Source organism: Equus quagga, chromosome 7, assembly GCF_021613505.1.
Source record: "Equus quagga isolate Etosha38 chromosome 7, UCLA_HA_Equagga_1.0, whole genome shotgun sequence".
NCBI lineage: Eukaryota > Metazoa > Chordata > Mammalia > Perissodactyla > Equidae > Equus > Equus quagga.
Genome location: NC_060273.1, coordinates 83,979,086 through 83,992,718, shown reverse-complemented (window position 1 = coordinate 83,992,718; position 13,633 = coordinate 83,979,086). Strand labels below are relative to the sequence as shown.

The 13,633-nt window shown below is 37.4% G+C and overlaps 1 protein-coding gene across 1 annotated transcript in view; it reads right to left on the bottom strand.

The window, feature by feature from the left end:
- Positions 1-13,633, bottom strand: part of FSTL4 (follistatin like 4) — a 386,938-nt gene that overhangs the window by 347,890 nt on the left and 25,415 nt on the right. The window contains exon 2 of the mRNA XM_046668053.1: positions 2,536-2,569. Coding sequence (XP_046524009.1) covers positions 2,536-2,569 — 34 coding nt within the window. The remainder of the gene's footprint in view (positions 1-2,535; positions 2,570-13,633) is intronic.

Sequence of the window (13,633 nt, the reverse complement as noted above, 5' to 3'; positions counted from 1 at the left end):
ATGCTTCAAGAAATAGAGTTGGAAGGGATGATGGAGAGGTGGCATTTCACAAAGCTGAGGGACAAAGAGTATCCAGGCTGCAGGAACAGTCTAAGGCCGGAGTCAAGAAAGCTGCACTACAGTCTGGGAACCACGACATCACCAGATCCAAGGTTGGGAAGAGTGCAGGGCTAAATAAGGTAGAGATCAGCTAAGGAACACAGTGCATTCATATCACCCTAATGATCCCCCACCCCACTGTGATTTAGCCTGGACTCCACTTCCATCGCTAATGTTAGCTCCTCTCACTTCACAGACTTAGTCAAGAGTTTCCAAAAGTCAGAGTGTGAAGTTGCAATTGGTCATCCATTTGTAGCACTGAACCCTGGATGGAGCTGATACCTCTGAGTCAGGTGTAGTATTAAAACAGAACAAAACAAAAACAGGAAACTATCTTAGGTTTTGTGGTGAAAGGCTACCTCACCAGACCCCTCCAGAATCTCCTGGGCAGGGTAAGCTGAGCAGAAAAATATCAAAGTGTTACTTATTTGTTCCTCTTTCAGTTCCAGTTTGAGTCAGAGCTAAGGAACCAATCTTTAGTGTTTGCTGCTGGACAATAATGTCTTGTTTTTGTTTGTAAGAATAATTTATTGAAACGTTCACAGTGCCTCTATTATCTTTTTGCTCATACACTGTTCTAGAGAAGACGAACAACCCCACTACCCAAGCCAGTGAATCCTCAAACCCAAAAGTACTTGGAACCAACCTTCAAGGTCCCACTCTTCCTTCCTGCCTGTTAGGTTATAAGCATTGACATTAAGGCACAAGGCTATTTCATGAGGTCTCAGACACTCAACTTTGACAGAAACAAGCAAGAAAGACATCAGCTCACAACTGGAAGACAAAAGTTTACATGACGTCAGGACGAATTTGCCAGTACAAACCCAAAGCAGATGCTCCCAGTCAGCCAGTTGTGAAAGCTGATGCTTTCAGAGAGGAAGAGGTTCTGGATGAGTAGCGTGCAGCCTGAACATGCCTTTGTTCATCCTCAGACACATTCAATCTTTTAGAGATTTGGAGTGTTAAGTCCAACCAGGCCTTTTTATGCCTTTGAGTAAAAATGCACATGGTTCTCTCATGCCCCAGCCTTACTATTTACAGACATTTCTAACACAAGGACAGTAAGATTCCAAAACAAGTTTATATGCGATTCCATAACGTAAATTAATTCCAAACATTCACACTCAGGGGTACTGACACGAATGGAATAGTATTCAAAACCAAAGTTCATGTCAACTTCTCTCCTTATGACTACTTCTCTCCAATTTACATAGTCAGCATGCCCATTATGAACACAACTTCCAATAAGAAACATGCCTTCCTTGCCCCAGCCGCCCTCATCCAATTTCATTTGGTTTTGATATCCAAACAATGCAATTTACCCTATGGATGCAGTTCAGAGGACATGGAGTGCAAAACCAGAGATAACGGTAAATGGGAATGGAAGCCAGAAAGTTCATCCTAGAGCCAGACTAGCCACAACCTTTGAATCCAGGGTTTCAGAACCATGGACAGCAGCAAAGACCAGTTCAATTAGTCCACCAATATAGATAGTACGGAAAGTTCAGGTCTCCAAGCTGTAGAAAAACACTTTGATAACATGGCCATTCTCTGTCTTTCATTGAGATACATAAAATAAGAATGAATCAGGAGACAAGGATATGCTAGATTTAGGAGTCAATATGGATATTGCTCGCTTTTTAAGACTGCCACTCTTTCTGGAGACAATGCCACAGGGAAGGATGTGGTTAAGGCTAAAACCAAAGGCCAGATCCTAGACCAAGAACTCACTCTGGTTTCTGACTTCATCCTCCCATTCCTGCAATAAAGGGATGATTGGTGATGACACCATAGATCATACAAAAGACATCCTCTTATTAGAAACTAGATATTGCTGAAAGTGAATGAGGGAAACTTCAATTTCCGCTAAAAGATTTCAGAAATTACCACCCATATACACTTACCTCAGAGACCAGAAAACAAATGTGCTAGAGGCATTCTTTCAGGGAAAATAGAACATCATGGAACTGTTTTCAGAAGGGAAATTAATTGGTTATTTCTATTTCAGCTTAGCTAAAGCTGTAAAAATCTAATCAGAAATATTTTTCACAGTGGCATCTTTTCCCAGATATTGAAATACCTCAAACCATAAGCCATTTTTCATTGTTGATTTTGTTTTTGCTGAGTGAAACTAAATAATTACTTCAAACTTCACTCAAAAATGAGCCTTCTCTCAAGAGACTGTAAACTTGCTCATGAATGAGCCAGTTCCCCAGACTCCACCTCTGATGCTTGAAGGCAGAAGACATGGTTCTCACAAGCAAACTCAGTTCTTGCAGTCCCTAGAGGCAAGTGTCAAATAGTCAGCAACCAGAAAAGGCTGCATGAAATTTCAAATAACAGGCTTCCCACAATCTGAAGTTCATCTGAGCTTCAACAAACTATTTCCAAATGTCAACACTGAGAATGAAATGGGTATGAATGCATTTTCCCTACCTTCTCTTCTCATGACTTCAAAGCTCCTGGATTCCTGCAAGAAAAGAAAGATTTTGTGTTTTTGAAGAATAATTGATATGTACAGATACTTGCAAATATCTCACCTATTCTTAGCCATTTATTCACAGAAAGGTGAACAATCTCATAAGAACATGACATTCAGCAATGTTGGGTCTGCTAAACTCTCAACACACACATATCTGTAAATGTAAACAACTTGTTGCTTTGGGGGCTTAGGCAAAAAATATTGTTAATCATGTAGTTTTTAATGAGCAGAGCCAACTCTCATGGTCTTCTGTATGTGGAATCTGGGCTGGTACCAAGTGTTAAGGAAGACTTTTTTCCAGTTTGACACCCTACCGTCTACCTAGGCTGCAGGTGCTTGTAGAGCCTGGGGAAAACCTAAGCAGACACGGGCCAGAATTATCTGATTAGCAGCAGGTTCTGCTTTGTGGTGTCATAAGGAAGACCACCATTGCTCCCGTGTGGGTCACTGGCACGATCTGGTGATTGATTATGCTCAATTCAGGAGTTTCCAAAGGGTGAGCTCTTATGGACCACTTGGATAGTTAGTCCATGCCACTGGACTAAAATAAGCCCTTGGTTTTTCTTAATTCAATCCCATCTTCCTGCTACATGCAGGGAAATAAGCAAAGTGTTTCTGAAGTTACATAAATAAAACAGAATCCCTGCAATGAAGATATTCACAGTTGAACAGGAGACTACAGAACAAACACAAATTACTGAGAAATAAAGGATGATTTTGCTTTGATAAACACCAGTATATTCACATTCAGCTTGAAAAATAAGGAAGAGGGTTTTTAAAAGAACTTTGAAAATAGCCCTGAAGACAGGCTTTTAGGGCAGGATTTCAGACAGGAATAAGGGAGAAAGAGAGAATAGCTTAAGCAAAGGTAGGGTGAGGGTAGAGTACAGGGCACACTCAGGAAGCAGGAAACGGCCCAGTGAGAAGTAATAAGGGAAAAAGGCTGGAAATATTTATTGTGGTTTCATAACTAATAGAAAGCATCTACAATTCATCATAAATGACCAGTTTAGGATAAAAAGCCTAATATTGGGAACAAGCTGGAAATCCATGCTAGGAAATGATTGTTAGCAACTGAAGAGAAGATAAAACACTAAACTTGGGCCAACTCCTCACCAACACAACCAAGAAGACCATTCAGCACCAGCACTTTTTAAGCAAATGACAATGTCTTTCACACCTTAGCATTCTTATCAAACATCCATTTAGGGTCAGGAAGAGAAGGCAATATTAGAGAGAAAACTGAGGAGGCACTGAAAAGTTCATTCTCCCCAAATAACATTCTCTGACTGCCACCTCTGTAATGAGCAAAGGCCCAGGTGGAGACCAACCTAAAAGACATGTTATAGGCCAGCAGCCCATCAGCACAGCACAATGAACCAAACGAGCTTCCAGAATGCTGGTTCCCAAACGGGAATTCACCAGCTCAGGGTTCATAAGAGGGAGCATGGGGAGTGGTGAGCTCAATGAGAGATATGTAAGCCATGAAGCACATCACACACAAAGCAAGCCCAGTTCCCCCCATACTCCTCCTCCCCCTGCTCCAGAGGCTGGCACCTCCATCCCTGGAAATAACTAAGATTTGTGAAACAGTAGTTCATAATTGACTTACAGCTCTAGAAAAAACTTTATGGAAGTGTTATTGCAATTACACCTAGTTTATAAATTAACTTAGGGAAAGCTGACATAGGCATAACATTGTATCTTATCTAACAACATGGTATTTTAAATAATTTGTTCAAGTCTACTTTCATTTCTTTCAAGAGTATTCTATAATTTTCCTATATGTATTTTGAATTTTTTTTTTATCTTTTGTTATCATAAACGGAATTTCCCTTTCATTATATCCTCTATCTGGTTTTCATTTGTATATATGACAGCAATTGACTTTTACATATTGATTTTATAACCAGGAACTTGACTAACCTTGTTATTGCTTGGAATTGTTTTTCCATTGATTCTTCTAAGGTTTCCATTTCTATATTTACATAATCTGCAAATGGCAATGCTTTTCTCTCTTTCTTTCCAGTTCCTATGTCTCTAAGTTGCTTTCTCTTGTCTTATTACTTCAGCTCATTCCACAACTTAAGGTTAACCAGTGTGGACATAGTGGACATCCTGGTCTTGTTTCTGACTTTAAGAAGAAAATCTTGGAGGGTTGCTTGGAAGATGGTGGCATAGGAGGACTCTGAACTTATCAACTCCCACAGACATGACAAATTTACAACTACCCTTGTAACAATTATCCCTGAGAGAGAACTGAAAACTGGATAAAAATAACCCCCACAACAAGGGACAGTGCTGACTGAGGTGGAAGAGGCAGAAATTCCCTTCTGGAGAGGAAAAAGCCACATTCTTGCTGCAGCATGTCACAGCAGGGAGCAATCTTAAGCCACATAGGGGATCGCCTCCACCTTCCAATGCCTGAAACAATTGTGTGCTGCCATGCTGGGGGCCAGCTCCATCTGGCTGCACTACTGAGTGAGCTGAAAACAGCCTTGTAGGCCAGAGGCTTAGAGCAACTGTAAGCCCCTGAGCCTAGCAACCAGCCATGCTGGTGGCCTACTCACTTAACAGGAAAACTGCAGCAGGAATGTTCTATTAGACCTTGCAGCTAACTGTGCTGGGGCTCCCCATGCCTGACAGAGTGACTGAAGGGATCATAGCAGCCAAACACAGCTGAGCATTACAACCATCTGGCCAGGGGGATAGCCTAGCCTCCCTGTGCACCTGCAGCAAGAGCAACCCTGCCACAATAGAAGGACACACGTGGCCCACACAGGTGACACTCTCGAAACTTCTGGAACCGGTAATGAGAGGGAAGCACACTACTGGGCCTCATAAGGCATCTCTTACCTAAGGTCACCTCTCCAAGATTGGGAGATGTAACTGATCTACCTAATGTTTAGATATAAGCACATAGAAAGAGGCAAATTTAGGAGACATAGGAATATGTTCCAAATAAGGGAACAGGACAAATCCTCAGAAAAAGAACTAAATGAAACAGAAATAAACAATCTACCTGATAAAGAGTACAAACTAATAGTCATATGGATGCTCACAGATCTTGGGAGAAGGATGGATGAATTCAGTTAGAACTTCAACAAAGAATTGGAAGATATAAAAAAGAACCAATCAGAAATGAAGGATACAATAACAGAAATGAAAAATTCACTAGAGGGACGCAATAGCAGAGCAGATGTTACAAAAGAATAGATCAGTGAGCTGGACAGAAGACTAAGGAAATCACCCAAGCTGAACAGATAAAAGAATTAAAAAGAATGTGGACAGTCTAAGGGACCTCTGGGACAACATCAAGTGCACTAACATCCATAGTATAGGTGTCCTAGAAGGAGAAGAGAGAGACAAAGGGGCAGAAAATCTATTTGAAGAAATAATAGCTGAAAACTTTCCTAATCTAAGGAAGGAAACAGACATCCAGGTACAGGAAGCACAGAGAGCACCAAACAAGATAAACCCAAAGAGGCCCACATCAAGACACATTATAATTAAGATGTCAAGAATCAAAGATAAAGAGAGAATCCTAAAAGCTACAAGAGAAAGGCAACAAGTTACATACAAATGAAACCCCATAAGGCTATCAGCTGACTTCTCAGTAGAAACTTTACAGGCAAGAAGGGAGTGGCACAATATATTTAAAGTGCTGAAAGGAAAAAAACCTACAGCCAAGAATACTTTACCCAGCAAGGTTATTGCTCAGAATGGAGTGAGAGATAAAGAGTTTTGCAGACAAGCAAAAACTAAAAGAGTTTATCACCAATAAACAAGCCTTACAAGAAAGGCTAAAGGAACTTAAGTGGAAAAGAAAAGAGCACAAATAGGAATAAGAAAATTACCAAAAAACAAAAAGAAGCAATAAAATCACTGGTAAAGGCAAATATACAGTAAAGGCAGCAGACCAACCACCTATGAAGCTAATATGAAGGTCAAAAGACAAAAGTACTAAAATCATCTACCTCCATGATAAGAGGGTAATGGATACACACACACACACACACACACACACAGGTTAAATATGAGATCAACAACATAAAATGTGGGAGGAGGGGAGTAAAACAGCAGAGCTTTTAGCAAGAGGTCAAACTTAGGAGACCATCAACTAAATATAGGTTGCTATTTACATACATTATTATACATGATACGAACCTCATGATAATCACAAACAAGAAACCTATAATAAATACACAAGAAATTAAGAGAAACCCAAACATAACACTAAAGAAAGCCATCGAACCACAAGGGAAGAGAACAAGGAAGGAACTGAGAAGAACTACGAAAACACCCAGAAAAAAAGTCACAAAATGGCAATAAATATACACTTATCAATAGCTACTTTAAATGTCAATGGTCTAAATGCTCCAATCAAAAAATATAGGGTGGCCGATTGGATTAAAAAACAAGACACATACATATGCTGTATACCAGAGAGACACTTCAGATCCAAAGACACTCACAAACTGAAAGTGAAAGGATGGAAAAAGATACTCCATGCAAATGGCAGTGAAAAGAAAGCTGGGGTAGCAATACTTATATCACACAAAAAAGACTTTAAAATGAAAATTGTAACAAGAGACAAAGAACAGCGCTATATAATGATAAAAGGAACAATCCTACAAGAGGATATGACACTTGTGAATATCTATGCAACCAACATAGGAGCACCTAAATATATAAAGCAACTATTAACAGACATAAAAGATGAAATAGACAGTAATAAAACTGCAGAATACACATTCTTTTTTAATGCACATGGAACATTCTCCCGGATAGATCACATATTAGGCCACAAAACAAGTCTCACTAAATTTAAGAAGGTTGAAATGATACCAAGCATCTTTTCTGACCACAAAGGTATGAAACTAGAACTCAACTACAAGAAGAAAATCACAAAAGCCACAAACATGTGAAGATTAAACAAAATGATAGTGAACAATTATTGGTCAATGAAGAAATCAAAGGAGAAATAAAAAAATACCTGGAGACAAATGAAAATGAAAATACAACATGCCAAAATTTATGGGATACAGCAAAAGTGGTTTCTAAGGGGGAAGTTTACAGCAATACAGGCCTACCTCAACAAACAAACAAACAAAAAATCAAATAAACAATCTAACAGTGCACCTAAAGGAGCTAGTAAAATACGAATAAACAAAGCCTAAAATCAGTAGAACGAAGGAAATAATAATAATCAGAGCAGAAATAAATGAAATAGAGACTAAAAAAAAGAATAGGGAAAAAAAAATTCAATGAAACCAAGAACTGGTTCTTTGAAAAAATAAACAAAATTAACAAACTTTCAGCAGGACTCTCTAAGAAGAAAAGAGAGAAGGCTCAAATAAATAAAATCAGGAATTAAAGAGGAGAAATTTGTACTTCTGAGGTGTCTGTTGTAAAGATTATAAGAGACTACAACAAAAAGCTATATGCCAACAAATTGGATAATCTAGAAGACATGGACAAATTCTTAAAATCATATAACCTTCTAAGACTGAATTAAGAAGAAATAGAGAATTTGAACAGATCAATCACCAGTAAGGAGGTTGAAACAGTAATCAAAAACCTCCTAAAATAGATTCCTCAAAAAATTAAAAATAGAACTACCATATGACCCAGCTATCCCACTACTGGGTATCTATCCAAAGAACTTGAAGTCAGCAATTCCAAAAGTTCTATGCACCCCAATGTTCATTGCAGCATTATTTACAATAGCCAAGATGTGGAAGCAACCTAAGTGCCCACCAACAGATGACTGGATAAAGAAGATGTGGTATATATATATATATATATATACACACACAATGGAATACTACTCAGCCATAAAACAGAAGAAAATTGTCCCATTTGCAACAACATGGATGGAACTTGAGGGAATTATGTTAAGTGAAATAAGCCAGATAGAGAAGGACAATCTCTGTATGACTCCACTCATATGAGGAATTAAAAAATGTAGACAAAGAGAGCAGATTAGTGGCTACCAGGGGAAAAGTGGGGTGGGCACAAAGGGTGAAAGGGTGCACCTACAATGCGACTGGCAAACAATAATGGACAACTGAAATTTCACAAGATTGTAACTTATCCTTAACTCAGTAGAAATTTTTTTTAAAAAAAGGATTTTTACCTAAAAAAAAAAAAAAAAAAAAAAAACCTCCTAAGATATAGAAGTTCAGGACCAGACAGCTTCCCTGCGGAATTATGCCAAATATTCAAAGAAGACTTAATACCTATCCTTCCAAACTCTTCCAAAAAATTGAAGAGGAGAGAAAGCTTCTTAAGTCATTCTATGAGGCCAACATTACCCTGATACCAAAACCAGACAAGGATAACACAAAAAAAGAAAATTACAGGTCACTATCACTGATGAACATCAATGTAAAAAGCCGCAACAAAATGCTAGCAAATCTAACACAATACATTAAAAAGATTATACACCATGATCAAGAGGGATTTATTCCAGGGATGCAAAGATGGTTCAACATCCCCAAATCAATTAATGTAATACACCACATTAACAAAATGAAGAATTAAAATCACATGATCATCTCCATAAATGCAGAGAATGCATTTGACAAGATACAGAATCCATTTATGATAAAAACTCTAAATATAATGGGTATAGAAGGAAAGTATTTTAACATAATAAAGGCCATATATGACAAACCCACAGCTAACATCATTCTCAGTGGAGAAAAACTGAAAGCCATCCCTCTAAGAACAGGAACCAGACAAGGATGCCCACTTTTGTCACTTTATTTAACATGGTATTGGAAGTCCTGGCCAGAGCAATCAGGAAAGAAAAAGAAATAAAAGGGATCCAAATTGGAAATGAAGAAGTGAAACTGTCACTATTTGCAGATGACACGATTTTATATATAGAAAACCCTAAAGAATCTGCCAAAAAACTTCTAGAAATAATAAATGAATTCAGTAAAGTTGCAGGATACAAAATCAACATACAAAAATCAGTTGCATTTCTACACATGAACAACGAAGTAACAGAAAGAGAAATTTAGAATACAATCCCATTTACAATTGCAACAAAAAAGAATAAAATACCTAGGAATAAATTCAACCAAAGAGGTGAAAGACCTGTACACTGAAAACTATAAAACAATGTTGAAAGAAATTGAAGACAACACAAAGAAATGGGAAGATATTCCATGCTCTTGGATTGGAAGAATTAACATAGTTAAAATGTCCATACTTCCTAAAGTAATCTACAGATTTAATGCAATCCCTATCAAAGTCCCAATAATGTTTTTCACAGAAATAGAACAAAGAATCCTAAACTTTATATGGAACACAAAAGACCCTGAATAGCCAAAGGATTCCTGAGGAAAAAAAAACAAAGCTGGAGTTATCACACTCCCTGATCTCAAAATATACTACAAAGTATAGTAGTCAAAACAGCATGGTAGTAGCCCCAAAATAGACACACAAATCAATGGAACAGAATCGAGAGCCTAGAAATAAACCCACACATCTATGGACAGCTAATTTTTGACAAGGGAGCCAAGAACATACTATGGAGAAAGGAAAGTCTCTTCAATAAACAGTGTTGGGAAAACTGGACAGCCACATGCAAAAGAATGAAAGTAGACCATTATCTTATACCATACACAAAAGTTAACTCAAAATGGATTAACGACTTGAATGTAAGGCCTGAAACCATGAAACTTCGAGAAGAAAACATAGGCAATACGCTCTTCAACATCAGTCTTAGCAGCACATTTTCAAATATCATATCTCACCAGGAAAGGAAACAATAGAAAAAATAAACAAATGGGACCACGTCAAACCAAAAAGCTTCTGTACAGCAAAGGAAACCATCAACAAAATGAAAAGACAACCTAACAATTGGGAGAAGATATTTGCAAATCATATATTGGATAAGGGGTTAATATCCAAAATATACAAAGAATTCATATGTCTCAACAACAATAAAACCAACGACCCAATTAAAAAGTGGGCAAAAGATCTGAACAGACATTTTCCAAAGAAGATATACGGATGGCCAACAGGCACATGAAAAAATGTTCAACATCACTAATTATTAGGGAAATGCAAATCAAAACTACAATGAGATATAACCTCATACCCATCAGAATGGCTACAATTAACAAGACCAGAAATAACAAGGGCTGGAGAGGATGTGGAGAAAAGGGAACTCTCATACACTGCTGGTGGGAATGTGAACTGGTGCAGCCACCGTGGAAAACAGTATGGAGATTCCTCAAAAAATTAAGAATAGCACTACCATATGATCTGGCTATTCCACTGCTGGGTATTTATCCAAAGAACATGAAAACACAAATATGTAAAGATATATGCACCCGTATGTTCATTGCAGTATTATTTACAATAGCCAAGACTTGGAAACAACCTAAGTGCCCAGCAAGGGACAAATGGATAAAGATGTGGTATATATACACAATGGAATACAACTCTGCCACAAAAAAGATGAAATCTTGCCATTTGCGACAACATGGATGGACGTTGAGGGTATTATGCCAAGTGAAATAAGTCAGAGAGAGAAAGTGTAATACTGTATGGTATCACTTATAAGTAGAAGATAAAAACAAGAACAACAAACACACACATAGATACAGAGATTAGACTGGTGGTTACCAGAGGGGAAGGGGGGAGGGAGGAGGGCAAAAGAGGTGATGGATGGTAATAAGTCTTTGGGTGGAGAATATGATGTAACCTACACAGAAATCGAAATATTATGTACACCTGAAATTTATGTTATAAACCAATACTACCTCAATAAAAAAAAGAAGAAAATCTCTAGTGTTTCTCTATTAAGTAAAATGCTGGCTTTTGGCCCAAGGTATGTTTATTATATTAATGAAATCCATGCATATTTTATTGTGTTTTTAAAATAAGCATATGTTGTAGCTTGTCCCCTTGTTTATTTATTGGCTGCTTCCCTCCACTGGAATGTGAGTTGGGATGGTGCCAGTATTTTTTTCACTCTTGCAGCCCCAGTGCTGTAATAGAGCAGATGCTCAATACATATTTATTGAATGAAAAATAAAATAAATATGTGTTGAACTTTATTAAATACTTGTTTTGCATTTATGGATATGATCATATGATTTTTTTCTCTTAAGCTCTATTAATTTGATGACTTATCTCAGAGATTTCATAGATTTTTAAAATAGATTTCTAATAGATTTTCATAGATTTCATTCCAACTATCCCTGTATTTCTGGAAGAAGCTTTTCTTTAATCATGATGCATTTTTAAAAAATATGCTGTTGGATTATGTTTGCTTGATTTTAAATATGTTTTTGCATTAATGTTCATAATGAGATTGGTCTATAATATTTAGGTGCCACTTTTCTCAGTTTTAGGAAATAAATGATACCAGTTTCATATAAGGAATTTGGAAGTTTCCCTTTCACTATGCTCTGAAATAATTTAAACACAAGTGGGATTATCTGATCTTTAAAGTTTTTTCAACTTCATGCCTCAGATATTTATTAAAAGGGGAGTAAGTAGAAGGTCAGAGAGGTTAAAACTCGTCCAAGTCTCACATTTTGGTCAGTGGCCAGCTGAGATCTAAATTCCAAAGTCTGATTCCAAAGCTTATGCACAAAACAACATTCCACCTCTTTAATTCACAAAGATAGTGTGAAAATTAGATGAGAAAGACTTTTGTTTCAGACTACAAAAGAATAACTTCTACCAGACCAATCTTTCCATTAAGAACAGCTATAAAAGTTGGAGAAGAAAACAAACAAAAAGTTTTCTGAAGGCATATCAGGGCAACAAAGGCAGCCAGAACTTGAAGAGCCAGTATTCAGAGAGAAGAGAAGTCCATTGAAGGGATCCCCATATTCACTGCACATTTTCCCTGCAGAGCATTTGTGGTTTTGCACAAAAGCCAAGCAGAAAGTGATGTTCTAGAACTTAAAGAAGTCTCAAGGAGTTTGGAGGTACCTGAGTCGGAGCTACTGAAGCAGCCAGAACTTGAGAATCTAAAATCCTAGAAAAAGTACCAGAAAGAAGTGAGCCCAATATTCTTCACACAGCTTCTTTGAGTTATATAATTACACCTGAGCTGCACATAGAAAGGGCAAGAGGTTGAGAAACAAGCAAAGAATTAGCCTCACAGAAGCTAAAAAAACTAAGCATACATTTTGACAGTATCATGGTGCTGTCACCATAGGGAGACAAAAATTGGGCTTTCCAAGAAAGAGTGGCCCTGGCAAATGCAGTGGACTTTCAGTTAAGATCATATATTCTCAATTTCTATTCCTGAGCAGATCAAGGTGATCTGCCAGTATTCTCTAACAAAGACAAGTAAATCCCCTCTGGAAGACAATCAAGCTATCCACAGGCTTCACAATTTTTCATATATAAGGGGTCCAGAATCCAATACAAAATTACTAGGCATGGCATAAAAAGGGATCAAATGACTAAAATCCAATAAAATAGAAGAAACAGACCCACAGGTTATCCAGATTTTAGACTTATCAGACACAAGCTCTAGAATAATTATGACTAATACATTCAGGAAAATAGAAGAAAAGATGCTGAACTTCACCATAAAACTGGAATCTGTTAAAATAAGAATCAAGTGGAAATTCTAGAGCTGAAAATTAAGTGACTGAAAGAATTCAATGAATGCAATTAACTGCAGATTAAACACAACTAAAAAGAAGACAAGTAAGATGGTAGCTAGGTCAGTAGGAAATGACCAGATTGAAGATCTGAAAGGGAAAAATAAGGGATGAAAAATACAGAAAAGTGTATGAGAGACATTATGGGACATGGTAAAAAGGTCTAACAAGCATGCAATTGAAGTTTCACAGTGAAAGGAGAGAGGAAATTGGGTAAAATCAATACATGAAGAGATAGTGGTTGAGAATTTTCCAAAATTGATGAAAGACATCAAGCCAGACATTTAGAAATCCCTACAAACCCCAAACAAGATACAAAGAAAACAGTCACCAGGTACTCACAGAAAAATATTTGAATATTCAAAGACAAAAAAGAAAATCTTGTAAAAAGCCAGAAGGGAGG